This window comes from Bactrocera dorsalis, chromosome 1 (assembly GCF_023373825.1).
Source record: "Bactrocera dorsalis isolate Fly_Bdor chromosome 1, ASM2337382v1, whole genome shotgun sequence".
NCBI classification, from domain to species: domain Eukaryota; kingdom Metazoa; phylum Arthropoda; class Insecta; order Diptera; family Tephritidae; genus Bactrocera; species Bactrocera dorsalis.
In genome coordinates this window covers 67,611,965-67,631,071 of record NC_064303.1, presented here as the reverse complement: position 1 = coordinate 67,631,071, position 19,107 = coordinate 67,611,965, and the positions used below count along the sequence as shown (strand labels likewise).

Below are 19,107 nucleotides of genomic sequence, written 5' to 3'. Positions count from 1 at the left end.
TAAGAATAATTTGTACTTTGTAGTTAAGTATCCAATTCCTCAAATTGTTTGTAAAAAATATAGTTTATTCGCCGTGCCTCACGAAGGACGAGTCCTACACTTTGGGGATACTAATACCGTCGCTGAGTGCGGAAACGAAGCATATGCTGTTAAATGTGAAAAATCAACTTTTGCAACTTTTTGCAAGAAGCAAACAACCCCTACTTGTTGTCAGCAGCTATTCACAGGTGCTGTAGCAAATTGTTCAACTACTACCAATCATGATAAGGGCATCAAAGAAATCGATGACGGCATTGTCATTACCTTGCTTTTTATAGTAACGATAGCATCAATCTTTATCCTAGTAATCTTGCGACTTGCTCTAAGCAAATATAAAAAACACACCGCGAAAAAGGCAATGAATGTCTTAGTAAGAGAGGTCACCGAGAGAATCGTGGACGATTCTCACTTAGGAAGGGAGGAGTTAACTCGAAACGCAAACCACCAAAATATCAAGTCAGCATTGTCTGCCTAACATCCGTTTCAGGCAATGCTGAACATTAACACTACACCAATCCATGACCAACGGCCCGAGCTATGATCCAACGACAAGCAACAACAAGCGATACTCACAAACTACCGTAGCCGTGGGATCCGCTGGCGCAGCACAAATATAGCGCAAACAAACAACGACTCACACTACACGCAAGTCGGCGTAATCGTGGGATTCGCTGACACTGCATTTGACAAAACATAGCAACGACAGCGACGACGGCAGCGGCAGTGAGGACGGCTTAGGTTTAGAATTAAGAATAAGAATGTTTTAAAGTTAGTTCTGATCGAGCCTGAATAAAGCACACAAGTGCCTAAAAATAATTTACATACATAAGTAAGTGTTCATTTCTTAATACATTGATTTTTGTTGCAGGATATGAATATCTATTTGTTTTTCTTCATACATTAAACTTCCTTATAAAAAGTAATTTCAATAATAACTTCAGTTTATGAACCATTGTTTCTTCAAACACATATGACCAAATGAATCTTATGAGAGCGCAATGTAAATAATTACCCAACAACCCTTCTACAACCACCAATCCTAGAATTTCCAACGACTCAGCTGATTGCTCTCTCACTATTCAATATATTTGAAATTTTCTTAAAATAACTCAAATTCAGAATCGAATGCTTTATTTACAAATATATAAACTAGTTTTAATAGTTTGATTTCAGTTTTGATATTTTTTATTATGAAAAATTATAATTGAAAACTTCGATGTGTACAAAACTACATATGCGTATTGAGTAATGGCAACATTGTTCGAATGAAAACGAGAACAAAACGCTTGCCGCTCGTGGCGAAGTGAAAAGATGTTTCTGCCATTAGCGTTTGTATTCTATTTGTGTGTGAGAGTGGCTAACTCAATCACTAATGCCATACCGCGCAAATATATTTTTATTTGATGATTTCTTATATTTTTGAAAATATGTGCTCCCTTTCTATTTTTAAAATTTAACAAAACAATTGTAGAAAAAAACCTCAATTCTTTGAATATTTTGATAAAACAACCAAACTGAAAATATCACAAATCATATATTTATATAAGCATTTTCATTAAATGGAACTGCAATATGTTTAAACACAATATATAAATATAATGGTCACAAGTATCTTTTCTTTTTTATATATGCAGATATGCATATGTACGTATAAAAGCCCACAACTTGAGAAAAGTTTGCCCAATTGTAACTAAAATGAATTTTTACAACTGGCATCACCACCATTAACTGATCTATCACATGTACAGTGGTGTGAACAAAATAGGAACAACTATAGGTGTTGTGAAGTTTTAAAATGTGCTGTTTTCTTATTAAATAAAATTGTTTTTAGATACAAATATTTTTTCTTAACAGTAATTAGAATTTCCCACCATGCAAAGGTAAATAAAAACAAATTTTAATGCGAAACTCTAAACCCTGCAAATAATGTTTACCTCTTTTTGTTCACACAACTGTACAATTCCGATATGAAGTAAACTTCCGCTCTTTAATTTGTGTACAATGTCAGTATTGCCGCAACCACTCTGCGATGAACATTAAATTACGGAGGAATGTAATTGATTTTTTTCGCAACTTGTTATGCCCTTCTCTTCTTTTGCACATGAAAATTTAAATTAGCTCTGCTCAGGCATACCGCTCCCAATTTTTTGCTACCGCTACGCCAAAGCAGAGCACAGCACTTCATTTTTGCCTATTGCTACAGCTATAGATTTTTACCTAACCAAATTTCGAGCAAAGTAGAGCACATACTTTTATATTGTTCTGCTATGGCTCCTGTCAAAGTGAGAGCGGAAAATCTAGAAATTTTGCTGCTTTTGGCTGAGTTTTATGCATATAGTATATATCATTTGAGTTAAATAGGTTGCTTTTAATATAAATATCTCGGACAAGAAGTAAATTTATTTGCATATCCGAAAAAACCCGACGCAATAGATGAGCCTTCACCATAAATCTTTTTGAATTCATCAGGTCCATGTAGGTTAAATTTCTTTCATCGGAAAATATTATTTTTCGGAATTGTTTCTTCCATATTTTTACTTTTCGGTAAATGCCAACCGAGTACTAAGGTACTAGCTCTCATACTTCACAAGTTAATTTTTTATTTGCCACTAAAATTTACTGAGCACATCTTTTAGAGGCATTTAATTTTAAATGGCGTTTTATGTCATTATAAGGCATTTGTTTTTTAACAGTTAAGCGTTTAATTTAGCGCTTAACTCTGCCATCAATGTGGCTTGGCTCCCAGCTAGTTTATTTACTTTTACTTATCTCCAACGACGGCCCAAAAGGGCCGAATAAAGAAGGATTTCGTCAAAACATTCTAAATAAAGATATCAATAAAAAACAATTGTGTACCAACAATACATTTTCAATTAAAATAGGGAAATTAATAAATTAACAAAAAAAATTAAAACAAAATCAAAACATATACTTTCTTCACTCAGATAGGACCTTCCACCTTCTTTGCAACTGATTTGATGGCAAATATCGACGAATTTGGAGTAGACTTTCTAACAAATCTAGAAATCAAAATTGGAATGGGGGAAAAGATTACGACATATACAAATATGGAAGTACCATTCCCAACAAACACTGGAATTGAAATTCTCAAACGTTGGAGAAAATATTAATTTTCAATTTGAAATTCATCATTTATTCAATTTGAAAACAACATTTTCTCAAACGTTTCTCAAAGGCTATTTCTCAAATTTGTTTCCATCGTTTTACAATTTGATAAAAATCATTTTCTCAAATATATGGCATGCCGTTTCATTCCGTTCAATAATCAATCAATCATCTGTCAAAAAGTATTCATAATTAAAAAAAACGTAATCGTGATGTGCCTGCAATTTTGAAGAATAAAAGTGAAGGGAAGTATAATATTATAAATATATGTTATAATTGTGATATTTCGAACAGAAAATACATACTACAAAGAAAATAAAAAGTGAAGTGAGGCAGATATTTGACTTGCTCACAGATAGTGATGGAGTAGAGAAAAATAAAAGCCTGGAGATCCCAGGTGTAGATGCGGCTTTGCAGGAAAGTCCTTCTACTTCCAATAGGGTGGAATATGAGTTTAGTGATATAGAAAGTGAAGATTCCGTATATGAGGAATCTATAGAGGCATATGTACCTTCAAAAATTCCCTACCGCTGCCACGGATATGGAATTCGAGCGGACTACATTGAATTTTTTCCAACACGCCAGCAACAGAATAAAAAAAAGAATTGAATACGAAAACAAAAAGAATATGTCATCGGTAATCGAAGATTAATTAGTTCTTATATTATTGCGCGACAATTTTAAATTTAATTTTGTAAGTTGTAATTGGATTATTCTTAAGTTTTGCACTGAAATTAACTTTTTCGTTTGTTTCCTTATCTTAAGAATGTATATTATTTTCGTTAATTTAAATTAAAAAATAAATTTTTCTTAAGTTACCATGTTATTTATTGTTTAATAAAATTTATGTATACGAGTATATGTATATGTACTGCGTGAAATAAACCTCTATAAATTCTTATATAAATAAAAATTAATTTCAAAACTTAATTTCAACCAGTTCTTATTTTTAAATCAGTGGCAACTTCAATTAATATAATTGGAATTCGTTCCATTCCTCTCGTTTCATATTTGAGAAAATGTTTGAGATTTTGACATTCTCAAATTGAGAACAAAGGAAAATTTCATATTAAAAATGTGCCTTTTTGTTTGAGAATGCCTTTGTTTTCAAATTGAAATGACTTAGAGAACAAACGTTTGAGATTTGAAAATTAGGTTGATTCTCAAACGCATCTCAATTTGAGAATCAACAAAAATGTTCATTGGGATTTATTATGGGATATGATAACAAATACAACGTAAGATGAGTGATAATAACAGAAAACTAGCAGTTCACCAAAATCGGAAGTACACTCAGTCCTTTTTTTACGCGATTATTGGTTCTGCCACTAATCGCGTAAAAAAAAATCGCGTAAAAATGGTTAGTTTTCCTATATTAACTGACGAATTGGTTCCGAATATAAAAAATATCGCGTATAACAAAATATGCGCGCAAAAAAATATTCAAAAACAATACAATCAGTTTCAAATTTCATACATATGATTTATTCATTCATAACAAAATAAAAAATACAAAACAAAAACCATATATAAAAGAGAAGGAAATAGAAAATAGGTAGATTTATTGAAAAAAAAACCGTTGAATGCTGTTCAATCACTGTCATTATCCGTAGTGGAAATTATTCTTAGCCGCTTATTTTGATGGCCGGCGCTGATATATGAATAGTATGAACTATGGATTGATGTTCTGATTGACTAAGCATCTCCGACTGACAAAATTAACTGAATTTATGGTGCAATTCAGTTAATTTTGTTTGAATGCTTCTTTTTGGACCCAATAAATTCCGATGTAGTTCTTTATATCTTAAAATACAGAGACTCAATTCTTTTTGAAAAATTCGTGCACGTTCGGCATCAGTATCATTTGCTACAAAATAATTTTCCTATTCTGCTGCAAGTTTAAAACCTTGCTTAATCGTCTCTGCTTTAATTGGATGATCGTCTATCTCGGTGTCAATATCCAATATCCACACACTATTAGGGTGCGCCGACATATTCAAAAATTATTACGCGTAAAAATATGTAAACAAGCAAAAAACGAAAACAAGCAATCGCGTTAAAGTGAGAATTTCGCGTAAAAAAAGGAATTTGCGCTGCAAAAATAACCGCGTTAAAGTGAAATAGCGTAAAAAGAGATCGCGTAAAAAAAGGACTGAGTGTAGTTGCATATTTGGTCAGAAATAGATGGAGACTTTGGAAAAAAAAGTTGTTGGATGTTAAGCACACAAAATTGATGCCAAACTAAAAAATAGGCAAAACCCTGGCTACGGCAAGTTCAATTGAGTATCGAACGAAATTAACGCATGAATCAAAGAACCAAAGTGCCAAAGTTATTAAACATTTTATTAATACCGTTAATGCAAGATCAATCCGCAATTTACTGTAATGCGCTTATATAACGCTCCTGCTACCTCTGAGAGACTTATGGACCTGGTATTAAAAGAATTGCCTTTGAAAACCTGTGTGGTATACCTCGACGATATTATCTTGTTCGATGAATACCCTAAGTACGTGGAAGAGGTTTGCCAATGGCTAGCTAACGCTGGTCAAAAACTCAACCCGATCAAGTGTTCCTTTTTCATAAAGGAAATAAATTACTTAGCACAAAAACAGCGAAGGACATTTGTAGGGCAAATGAAAAGATAAGGGCAGTAAATGATTGGTCATTACCTAAAAATTAAATGAATTGTGGAGTTTTCTTGGACTGTGTATTTATTATCGACGATTCGATCCAAATTTTGCCAGCGTATCTAGTAGTACACATGAACTCACGAAAAAGAACAGAACCTTTGAGGAATGACTTTCCAAACTCTGAAGAATCGGCTAAGTTCTGCGCCAAGTTTAGCATCCCCGATTACTGGATCACTGTTTATTTTGGATATGGATCCTAGAGGGTATGCAGTAGGACTCGTTCTTTCACAATCCATTGACGGGCATGAGGAAGTGGTGGCGTATTATAGTCGACAATGAGCGAGCCAGATAAAAATTATTGTGTAATTGTAAACTAGCGTTGGTGAAGCGCATCAAAAATTTTCATAAGTACCTTTATGGTACAAGTCAAGACAGATCATGTAGCATTAAAATGGCTTATACAATTCAGGAGCACAGTACAGTTGGCATGATTAATTGACCAACTTCAAAGCTACGACTTCTCCATAAAACATCGCAAAGTTAGTAGTCATGGATGTCCCATCTTCCCTGAAGTTTGGAATACAGACATTGCTCAATAGCTGAGGACAAATACAAAATTATAGATATCCGATTAATAACAATAAATTCAGACTGGGATCCGTAATAACTGCTCTTGGCCGGATAAAATCCGGGTCAATTCCAGTAGCATGAAATTGGAAGTTTTGGGCCTCTCAACAATTGCGTAAGATTGGGATACCTATATATCGGATGCAGACTTCCGCAATAGCTTTGGTTATTGTGTTGTTGTTAATGTCTGGGGTCCGAGGAGGGTTATCCAGAGTTTTGGTGTTCGATATAATGGCCACTCAGTAACAAATTTGGACTTGTGTTTAGGATCGTTGTCCTGTTGAAAGATTCAGATTCCTGATAGGCCTAATTTTTCAATGCTTTGTTCAACGTTATATTTGAATATGTTGAAAAAATCCAATTTGTTAATCGTGGCCTCATTAAAAACCAAATTCCCAACACCAGCTGCTGCTATAAAACCCCAGACCATAACCGAGCCTCCACTCTACGGTGTTGGTAACACGCTTATCATAAGAGGCTTTTTTTTTTGGATCGCCAAATTTTAGGTTTTTTCGACCCAAATACTTCGAATTTGCTTTCGTCCGTATAAAAAATGTTTTCCCAGAAGTTTGCATCCTGATTTGTATACTTTTTTGCAAATTCCAAGTTCATCTGTTGATTCCCCTTTGATGTATAGGGCATTTGGCGTAGTACTCGTCCATGCAAACCGCTTTTGTGCAATGTTCTCCTGATTGTACTGGCAGTTACTGGTTTACCCGATATCTCCGCTATATCTCTTGATATTAGAACAGCGTTTGAAGCTGGTTTTGTTTTTACTTCCCGTACTATTGACCGCGCTTCAGTGTGAATAAAGCGCTTTAGTCGGCCCGGTCGTGACAAATTTTCAACAGTCTGATGTTTACCATGTTTATCAATAATTTTTTTTATTGTGCAATAGTGTCTTCCAACTATTTCTCTGATTTCGCGCAAAGATTTACCTTTTTAATACAAATCTAATATGATTTTACAAGGTCTGTCGCAAAAGAAACAGAACTTTTCAAATATAACTGTTTCTGGTGGCGCAACCTATTGGTGGGTATATGAAATAAAAAGTTTGATCTCTTGTTGACATTTCGTAAAAATTTTAAGACAATTGGATAACTGCAAGCGATGTTATCGATCAAAAAGTGACAGCAGCTTTTGGTCATCGGTCGTAAAATGCATTTTGAACAAAGAGCAAATATTAAATTTTGTTTTAAACTTGGGAAAACGTTTACTGAAACATTTCAAATGATGAAAAAAGTTTATGGTGATCAGTGCCTATCCCGTAGTAATGTGCATGAGTGGTTTAAGCGATTCCAAGAAGGTCGTGAGGACGAGAGCCATCACCGAAAAAAAGTCGTCTTCAGAAGTCAAAAGTAAAGACAATGCTGAATTGTTTTCACGATTCCGATGGTATTGTACACCGAGAGTTCGTCCCACCTGGCCAACGATTAATGCTGTGTTTTACCTTGGTGTTATGAAGCGCCTTTTGTCACGCATTCGTCGTGCTCGATCACAATACCGCCTGTTTGGGAAGGTGCCGCCGCCCAGCTGGTTGATGTCCTCGTAAAAATAAAGGCTGACATCACCGCCGTCCAAGAAATGCGATGGACGGGACAAGGACAGAGACGAGTAGGTCCTTGTGGCATTTACTACAGTGGTCATGTAAAGGACCGTAAGTTTGGTGTGGGATTCGTGGTGGGAGAGAGACTCCGTCACCGAGTACTATCATTCACTGCCGTGAATGACCGTCTAGCCACAATCTGCATCAAAGCGAGGTTCTTCAACATATCACTGATTTGCGCCCACGCCCCGACGGAAGACAAGGACGATGTGACCAAAGACGCCTTCTATAAGCGCTTGGAGTGCACCTATGAGACTTGGGCAGCTACTCCACGATGTCAAAATCGTGCTTGGCGACTTTAACACCAGGGTGGGCAAAGAATTTATCTTTGGCACTACAGTCTTCGCCGGGACCCGAAATATGGTTGTCTGTAGAACTAGATTCCAACATAAGAAGATTCATCAAGCTACCTGGGTGTCTCCGGATCGAAAAACTACCAACCAGATCGATCTTGTTGTGATAGACGGAAAACACGTTTTCAGTGTTTTAGATGTGCGTACGCTCCGAGGTCCTAACATCGAATCGGACAACTATCTTGTTGCAGCTAAGATTCGCACCCGCCTCTTTGCAGCAAAAAACCCACGCTAACAAATACATGGCAGGTTCGACGTCGAGAAGGTGCAATCACAACAGACAGCCAACCGATTTTCTACTCGGCTTGCACTCCTGCTCTCTGAGAGCATTCGTCAACAAATCGGTATAAGGGAACTGTGGGACGGCATTTCAAACTCCTTACGCATAGCTGCAACCGAAACCATTGGTTTTCGTAAAGTGCAAAAGAACAGCTGGTACGACGAGGAGTGCCATGTCGCAATGGAGAGAAAACAGGCTGCCTACCTCGCAACGTTACGGTCGACCACTACACGTGAGGGATGGAATAGATAGTTGAAGAGGGAAGCGAGACGCATTTGCAGACAGAAGAAGCTGGCTAACAGGGGTAATGCTCGAAAATTCTACGAAAAAATGCGGCGGCTTAAAGATGGTTTCAAGACCGGAGCATACTCTTGTAGAAATCCCAAAGGTGATCTAGTCACCGATGCCCAGAGCATACTTAGATTATGGAGGGAACACTTCTCCAGTCTGCTGAATGGCAGTAAACGCACAACACCACGAGAAGGCGATCCCGATTCCCCAATAGATGACGATGGAGCAAACGTTCCATTACCCGACCATGAAGAAGTTCGCATAGCAATTGCCCGCCTGAAGAACAACAAAGCGGTAGGGGCCGAAGGATTGCCGGCCGAGCTATTCAAACACGGCGGCGAAGAACTGATAAGGAGCATACATCAGCTTCTTTCTCAAATATGGTCAGACGAAAGTATGCCGAACGATTGGAATTTAAGTATGCTATGCCCAATCCATAAAAAAGGAGTCCCCACAATCTGCGCCAACTACCGTGGGATTATCCTCCTCAACATCGCATATAAGGTTCTATCGAGCGTATTGTGTGAAAGATTAAAGCCCACCGTCAACAAACTGATTGGACCTTATCAGTGTGGCTTTAGACCTGGAAAATCAACAACCGACCAGATATTCACCATCCGCCAAATCTTGAAAAAGACCAATGAAAGGAGAAACGACACACACCACCTGTTCGTCGAGAAGCAAAGTGCTCTCTCGACAAACAAAAACCAAACTCTATAAGTCACTAATAATTCCCGTCCTACTATATGGTGCAGAGGCTTGGACGATGTCAACAACGAATGAGTCGACGTTGCGAGTTTTCGAGTGAGAGAAGTTCTGCGAAAGATTTATGGTCCTTTGCGCGTTGGCCACGGCGAATATCGCATTCGATGGAACGATGAGCTGTACGAGATATACTACGACATTGACATAGTTCAGAGAATTAAAAGACAGCGGCTACGCTGGCTAGGTCATGTTGTCCGGATGGACGAAAACACTACAGCTCTGAAAGTATTCGACTCAGTACCCGCTGGGGGAAGCAAAGAAAGTCGAAGACCTCCACTTCGTTGGAAGGACCAAGTGGAGAAGGACCTGGCTTCGCTTGGAATATCCAATTGGCGCCACGTAGTGAAAAGAGGAAACGACTGGCGCGTGGTTGTTAACTCGGCTATAATCGCGTAAGCGGTGTCTACGCCAATTAAGAAGAAGAACCTCAAAAAAACACAATAATTATATAAAAAATATGTTTTACTACACTCACTCTCTGGGATAGTAACGGTTTCCAAAGACGTGTTTAGTTTTTGTTTAATAAGCACTTTTATATTGATAGATCTGCTGTTTACTTATTTTTGACGCTCACAGTATATACGTACAATTTCAAACTGATACTTCCTGAAAAATAATAAAATTGCTAAATATTGGGAATGGTAAAATAGAACTGCAATCAAATACACAGTGCAATGAATTAAAACTGGCTCATTTATCATTCCATGAATAATATACCACGGGCATCTCAAAAGACTGATGCCATAACCTTGACAGCCGATTTTTTTTGTCTTTCCACGCTTGAAAACCGTTTCTTAATATGCAGTCCACTAGACTGACAATCGATTGGACTCGATTGATTTTACTGATGCACAGCCCAAATTCAATAGTATTTTTACCCCAAAAACCAATTCCTTCTTAACGCACGAAATGCTTTTTAATTCATTTTTTTGTAAAATAACACAAGTTGCTTCACCAAAAATGCGATTATTCCTTAACTAATACTTATAATCTAACTAATAGAAATCATGTAGATCAGGGATGGGCACATTTTTAGCCCGCAAAGTTAGCAAAGTGCGCACGGGGGCTAGATGAGGGGAATATCAATTTACGGAGAGAAGGGCATAACAAGTTGCGAAAAAAATCAATTACATTCCTCCGTAATTTAATGTTCATCGCAGAGTGGTTGCGGCAATACTGACATTGTACACAAATTAAAGAGCGGAAGTTTACTTCATATCGGAATTGTACAGTTGTGTGAACAAAAAGAGGTAAACATGATTTGCAGGGTTTAGAGTTTCGCATTAAAATTTGTTTTTATTTACCTTTGCATGGTGGGAAATTCTAATTACTGTTAGGAAAAAATATATAGGTAAGTTATATTTGTATCTAAAAACAATTTTATTTAATAAGAAAACAGCACATTTTAAAACTTCACAACACCTATAGTTGTTCCTATTTTGATCACACCACTGTACATGTGATAGATCAGTTAATGGTGGTGATGCCAGTTGTAAAAATTCATTTTAGTTACAATTGGGCAAACTTTTCTCAAGTTGTGGGCTTTTATACGTACATATGCATATCTGCATATATAAAAAAGAAAAGATACTTGTGACCATTATATTTATATATTGTGTTTAAACATATTGCAGTTCCATTTAATGAAAATGCTTATATAAATATATGATTTGTGATATTTTCAGTTTGGTTGTTTTATCAAAATATTCAAAGAATTGAGGTTTTTTTCTACAATTGTTTTGTTAAATTTTAAAAATAGAAAGGGAGCACATATTTTCAAAAATATAAGAAATCATCAAATAAAAATATATTTGCGCGGTATGGCATTAGTGATTGAGTTAGCCACTCTCACACACAAATAGAATACAAACGCTAATGGCAGAAACATCTTTTCACTTCGCCACGAGCGGCAAGCGTTTTGTTCTCGTTTTCATTCGAACAATGTTGCCATTACTCAATACGCATATGTAGTTTTGTACACATCGAAGTTTTCAATTATAATTTTTCATAATAAAAAATATCAAAACTGAAATCAAACTATTAAAACTAGTTTATATATTTGTAAATAAAGCATTCGATTCTGAATTTGAGTTATTTTAAGAAAATTTCAAATATATTGAATAGTGAGAGAGCAATCAGCTGAGTCGTTGGAAATTCTAGGATTGGCGGGTGGTAGAAGGGTTGTTGGGTAATTATTTACATTGCGCTCTCATAAGATTCATTTGGTCATATGTGTTTGAAGAAACAATGGTTCATAAACTGAAGTTATTTTTGAAATTAATTTTTATAAGGAAGTTTAAAGAAATAACATGGTTTGAAACTTTTTGCTTCAAAAATTATGTGTAAAATAAGAAGTAGGTTATCTGATTTAAATTTTGGTACTTGGTACAATAATGTGTGGAGCTATATCAAATGAGATTTAACCAAATTTATATATTTTAAATGCTGATATAAAGACATATTAAAAAAATTAGTAATCATTTATCAAATCAAATCAAAATATTTATTATACTTTTTGTTATTTGTCTTACATTTTATACATTTATAGTAGTTACAAAGAAACTTAAAATTGCTAGGCAATTTTACAGTTATTACCCACAGTGCAACTTCCCATATATGCGTGCGCTCTCATTTGTAAACATGGTGTGGGAAAATACGTTGCTCTCACTTCCCTCTTCATGTTTGCTAATATGCTCATCCCTGATGTAGATGGTATTAGTACTACTACCTTTGTATCAGTCACAGTAAAACGTGGGCGGCTCCTTTAGTACGTAATAAAATAATAAAATACTTAGGTTACCTCGGGTATTGGCTCGACTAGAGTTATTTTTTTTTTTTAGAGCACGGCCGAAGAACGCCAACTCAGAGAGGAGTACTACCCGAACCCAGCGTGACTGAAGTACTCACCGAGTTTTGGCTTGACCAGGGTTATCTTTTTGAAGCGCCGCCAAAGGCCGCCAACGCAGACAGGAGAACTTTGCGAAAGTACTTCAGTTTAATCTGACTGACTCAATTGATTTATATCAATGCTATATGTGAAGCTGTTTCATACCAACTGTACTCATCGAATTAGGTCCCTGGCTGTCCTATTCAGTCAATTCCCACGATAGCCGGTTCTACGTACCGGAATTGACTCGGATTCCATCCGACCAAGGGCTGTTTTTTCGGCGATCTAACCCCGTTTGGACCGGTGAGTAATAATTTGTGTTTGTCGTCATTAGAGCAACGCCTTGCAGCAGGGTTTCCCCGTATCCTCCTGACTCGTGCTGGCATTGAGTCCAACCCGGGCCCGGAGGAATTTTTCTGCTGCGTATGCGCAAAACGGCTCCATGCAAACTCCACCTCGGTCAGGTGCAATGCATGCAATGGATGGAGCCATCTTAGGACCTGTTCTGGCCTTAAGACTCATAGGGAGTGGACCACGCGTTACGTGGCTCCATGTTGCCTGCGCAATACTGCGACACAAGCCTCTACGGCTGTGCAATCTGCACATATTTCGCGCGCCGCGCCGCCACTCAACTCGAGTGGCAAACAGAGGACCTCCACGGTCCCCAGGAGCTCAATCAGGCAACATAGCTCCCCCTCTGACTTTGCCCTACAGGATATCACCCGAATATAGGTGCGCTACTTCGTGGTGAGAACCGTTTAGTACTAGGCGACTTTAACGCGCACCACGATCTTTTGCATTCTTGCTTGTCAAACGACGTAGGGGGATGGAGCTGGCGGAACAGATTGACGATTCGAACTTCTGCACAATAAATGACGAAGCCCCCACCAGAGTTATGGGCACCTGTAATAGCTCGCCAGATATTACCATTGCTAGCGGTGGTCTGATAAACAGCATAACCTGGCGATCTATGCTAACTCTCACATCAGACCATCTGTCCATAATTAACTCGATCGAGAATCCTCCCGATTTTGTTTCTGTGGACAACCGCACCTTCATTAATTTCAACAAAGCTAATTGGGTCGGCTTCACAGAATTTACTGAGAGCACCTTCAACGCTCTACCTATTCCTATGGACGTATGCGTTGGCGAACGTCAATTCCGTAAGGTGATCGCAGCTGCTACCGCTCGCTTCATCCCGACTGGAAAAATTGCGAAATTCCGCCCTAATTTCCCAGCCAAAGCAGCCGTTTTAGCTAACGAGCGCGACACCTTACGCCATGCCGATCCCGGGGATCCCCGAATAAGGGATCCCAATTTGGAGATTCGGCGTATGGTAAATCATCAGTAACGGACGAAATGGATAGAGCACCTGAAGTCCTGCAACCTCTTCACCGGTGTGAGTTAGCTTTGGGCTACTGTCAAAGCGTTGTCTAACCTTGAGAGACATGACGACCGAGTTGAAGTTCAATTCAATGGTCATGCCTCTTCGGACCCGAAGAAGTGCGCGAGCTAGGCAGTTTACGCTGCACCCTTCGGTAGACAAAGCTAAACGATGTGTTAACCGACGACTGCGCAAAATGCCAAACGACGGCGCGCCACTTACTTTCACCGATGAGGAGGTTCAGGGTGTCATCAACAAGGCAAAATCTTCCAAATCCATTGTCTCTGATAGAATCAACATGCTAATGCTGAAGCCTCTAGGCTCGACGGGAGTAAGATATCGCAATCTTATCGACCGATAACTCTACTCTCCTCAGTAGTGAAGACACTTGAGGCCTTGCTACTCCCGACTTTCGCCTGAGCCTAGCCAGCCACCAGCATGGATTCCGAAAAGTGCCTTTGATAGTCTATGCTCCTTCTCTTCCTATACGACCGCGATTATCGCCAAGGTAGAGCCGCGACAAAATCCTCAAGTCGCTAGCCGCAGCACACGGGGAAAAGACAAAGAAACGTTGTTGGCAACATACAAGGCAACCGGCCGGCTGGTCCTCAACTACGCAGCACCTATACGGTCGCCTGGATGCAGTGGCACGCAGATGAGGAAACTACAGACTTATCAGAATACGGCATTCGGACCATGACGGGATGCCTTTTGATGTCTCACATTGAACACCTCCACAGTGAGACGCGCATGCTCCCAGTCAGGGAGCATAATGAACTCCTCTCCAGGCAGTTCCTGCTGGGATGTTTTCGCAGAAATCACAACTGCAGCCACCTGCTTGGAGCGGAGCCGCCTCCTAGGAGCATCAAAAGGTCATTCGTACACTACGTCGACGACGTCATACAGTACGCCGACCGGACTTCGGACGCAACAGACTTTCGACAAGTACTGACCGCCATTCACAACGGAGCCATTAACACCTTCACCGACTCCCTTCCCGTGAATGGCGTTCTTGGAGTCAAATCACAACCCATAGCAGACGAAGAGCTTTGGCTGGCGCGAGAAACGCGAGTGACCCTAGCGCAACTTCGTTCTGGATACTGTAGTAGGTTAAACTCCTACTTATCCAGAATAGACCCTGACATACCCAATGTATGTCCCACATGCAACGAGTCTCCGCATGACACTGGCCACCTCTTTGCATGCCCTACGAACCCCACTTATCTAACACCCTCCTCCCTTTGGTCCGGCCTCGTCGAAACAGCACTTTTCCTGGGCCTCCCGTTAGATGACGTCGACGACAGCACAAACGACCCTTACCATCGAAACGGGGATTATTAATCCCGTTAAAACAACAACAAAGTACTTCAGTCACACTGAGTATTGGGCCGGACAAGATTAGTGTTTATCCGAAAGCTGCCAACACAGAAACTACGCAAAAGTATTTCAGTCACTCGGGTATTGACTCGATAAGGATTCTTTTTAGAGCAAAATGATAAATTATAAAATGATATAAAAATGTTATATTACATAATGTAACTTTTCTAATAATAAGATAGTTTATTTACAGTGTATGGAAAAAGTCTCACTCACTCAATTATAGGTTGAAAAATGTTGGACATTTTTTATTATAGTTGATATAAAAAAATAATCACGCGAAAATACAAACATAGAAAGCGCTGTCGTTGGAAATGCTTAATATTTTGTGATTAAGATGTGGCAACGCTCGTTTTCCTCATAATTGTAAATGAATGAAGCAGAAGTACCATGTGTTATTAATACAAATTTTTGAATTTTTAATCGGGAATACTTTAAAAATATAAGTTTTACCAACATTATTTTTGCATATTCCTCCTTTGGAAAGGCTCCCTATCAGCACATACCCATTACATTACATACTCCACCTCGGCCAGGTGTAATACATGCAATGGATGGAGCCATCTTAAGTCCTGCTCAGGCCTTAAGAGATAGTTGACGACGCACCTCTGCGACATTAGTGCAATCTGCACCCCGTCGATTCCGCAAAGTGATCGCAGCAGCTACCGCTCGCTCCATCCCAACTGGAAGAATTTCGAAATTCCGCCCAAATTTCCCAGCCGAAGCTGCCGTTTTAGCTATTGAGCGTGACACTTTGCGCCATGCCGATCACGGGGATCCCCGAATAAGGGATCTCAATTTGGAGATTCGGCGATTGATAAATCAACAAAAGTGTGAATAAGCTTTGATCTCCTCTCAAGGCTTTGTCTAACCCGAAGAGACATGATGGTCGGATTGAAATTTAATTCAATGGTTATGCCTCTTCGGACCCGAAAAAGTGCGCTAGCTAATTTAGCCGGCAATTCACATTTGGTAAAGAAAACAAGCGATGTGTTAACCGACAGTTGCGCAAATTGCCAAACGACTGCGCACCACTTACTTTCACCGATGAAGAGGTTCAGAATGCGAAACCAGAACCACCCTGTGAGAGAACGATCCTCATAGCGTTGGACTTGTCAAAAGCTTTTGACACTATTAATCAGACACCGCTTCAGCAAACTACACTTCCTCCAGGACTGAAGAGGTGGACCATGGACTACTTGAGCGGTCGACAACCACCCCTATTATTTCGAGGTAAAAAATCAAAACTGTGAAGAATTAAACAAGAGGTTTCGTAGGGTATGCCCTCTCCCTGTTTAACTTCTACATCTCGAAACTCTAGCAGCCACCAGAGAAGTTTCCATATTGTTGTTGTTCCAACGGTTATCCATCCCCGTGAGGATGGTAATCCATGTTATCCATGTTGTTGTCGACGTCATCTAGCGGGAGGCCCAGGAGACGTGCTGTTTCGACGGGGTCGGACCAAAGGGAAAAGGGTGTTAGATGAGTAGGGTCGGCAGGCCATGCAAAGGGGTGGCCAGTGTCAGAACGAAGTTTCGCAAGGGTCACTCGCTTTTCTCGCGGTAACTCGAGGCCTTCGTCTGCAATGGGTGGTGGTTTAACTCCAAGAACGCCATTCACGGGAAGGGAGTCAGTGAAGGTGTTGATAGCTCTACTGTGAATGGCGGTCAGTACCTGTCAGAAGTTAGTTGCGTCCGAAGTCCGGTCGGCGTACTGTACGATATCGTCGACGTAGTCAAGGAAAAATCTCTTGATAATCCTAGGAGGCGGTTCCGCTCCAAACAGGTGGCTGAAAGGATGATTTCTAAAAATTCCAGCAGGAACTGCTTGGAGAGGAGTTCATTATGCTCCTTAACTGGGAGCATAAGCGTCTCATTATGTAGGTGTTCAATGGGAGACATCAAGAGGCATCTTGTCGTGGTCCGTGGTGTAGTGTTCTACCAGGTCTGGAGTTTCCTCATCTGCGTACCATTGCATCCAGTCGACCATATTGGTGCTGCGTAGTTGAGGACCTTCCGGCCGATTGCCTTGTATGTTGCCAACAACGTTAATTTGTCTTTTCCCCATTTGCTGCCGGCTAGCGACTTAAGGATTTTGTTGCGGCTCTATACCTTGGCAATAATAAGGAGTGAAGGAGCATAGACTATCAAAAGTTACACTTAAATCCTTAGGATTATTGACAGTCGGAATCTTAACGCTATCGACTGCAATATTAAGTTCAAGTATGTACTCCTTTGTCCAGTTCGTAAATATGGTCTCTGAAGATTTAATGGGGGAAAGTGTTAGTTTCCGTGCAGTAAGGATGCGAGAAAGGTCGCAGAGATAGCCGTTTACTTTTGAGCACATGTCATCGATTCCATTGACCGACGTCATTATCGTGCAATCATCTGCGTACGGAGTTATGGAAACCCCCTCTGGTGGCTGCGGGAGTTTCGAGATGTAGAAGTTAAACAGTAAAGGGGAGAGGACACCACCCTGCGGAACACCCTGTTTAATTCTTCGCATTTTAGATGTTTCACCTCGAAATAGTACGGACCATTGACGACCCTTCAGGTAGTTCATTATCCACCTCTTCAGTCCTGGAGAAGCGTAGTTTTCTCAATGTCCTGCAGTGGCGTTGTGTGGTTGAATGTGTCAATAGTTTTTGACAACTCAAACGCTACGATGATCGTTTTCTCACAGGGTGGTTTCTGGTTGAGGCCACGAACTATCTGAGCGTTTATGTTGCTAAGTGCTGGGGTGGCTAGGCTCAGGTGGTGAGTGAAGGTCGGGAGTAGCAAGGCCTCAAGTTTCTTTAGTAATAGGGAGAGTAGAGTTATCGGACGATAGAACTCCTCTTCGTTGGTGGGTTTCCCAGGTTTTATTAGTGGGACCACTGTTCCGACCTTCCGCACATCGGGTATTTGAAGAGCAAACAGGTTGAAAACCTTGGTAATTTAGCTTAGTTCCGTCGAGCCTTTAGCTTCAGCATGTTGATTCCATCATTGCTAATGGATTTAGACGATTTCGCATTGTTGAAGACATTCTGAACCTCCTGATCGGTGAAAGTTTTTTTTTTGCACACCCGCGGTTAACACATCTCTTGGTTTTGTCTACCGAAAGGTGTAGTGTAAATTGCCGGCTAAAATAGCTCGCGCACTTCTTCGGGTCTGAAGAGGAATAACCATTGAATTGAACTTCATGGCATGGCGTTAAGTGTCGCGCTCATTAGCTGAAACGGCAGCTTCGGCTGGGAAATTAGGGCGGATTTCCGCTATCCTTCCAGCCGGCATTAAGCGAGCGGTAGCTGCTGCGATCACCTTGCAGAAACGACTTTCGGATACGTTCGTAGGAATGGGTAGAGCGTTGAAGATGCTCTCAGTAAATTCTGTAAAGGCGACGCATTAAGCTTTGATAAAGTTAACGAAGGTGCGGTTGTGCACAGAAACAAAATGGTTAGGTTCCTCGGTCGAGATAATTATAGGCAGATGGTCTGATGCGAGAGTTAGCATAGGTCGCCAGGTTATGCTATTTATCAGACCTAGCTAGGCTAGGTCAGGTGCAGGAATGCCAAAGATCGTGGTGCGCGTTAAAGTCACCAGACGGTTTTCACCACGAAGTAGGGCGCCTACGTTCGGGTGATATTGTGTAGGGCAACATGTAACTGGGGGAATGTATATCTATATACATATCGCACTTGTTAAGTTAAAGTGTAACAACTCAAAATTTCCACATTTTAGTTTTTTGCAAGAAAATAATGTG

General features: G+C 39.8%; 3 protein-coding genes across 5 annotated transcripts in view; 2 read left to right on the top strand and 1 right to left on the bottom strand.

Annotated features, from left to right (window-relative positions):
• The window catches only part of LOC125775402 (uncharacterized), a 335,512-nt gene that overhangs the window by 21,433 nt on the left and 294,972 nt on the right, over nt 1-19,107 (top strand). The gene's annotated exons all lie outside the window — the stretch shown is intronic.
• Nucleotides 1-19,107, bottom strand: part of LOC105228375 (galactosylgalactosylxylosylprotein 3-beta-glucuronosyltransferase S) — a 75,347-nt gene that overhangs the window by 48,657 nt on the left and 7,583 nt on the right. The window lies entirely within an intron of this gene.
• LOC125775568 (uncharacterized) lies at nt 13,432-13,956 on the top strand. The gene has a single exon (XM_049446218.1). It carries the CDS (start codon nt 13,432-13,434, stop codon nt 13,954-13,956), a length of 525 nt encoding a protein of 174 aa, XP_049302175.1.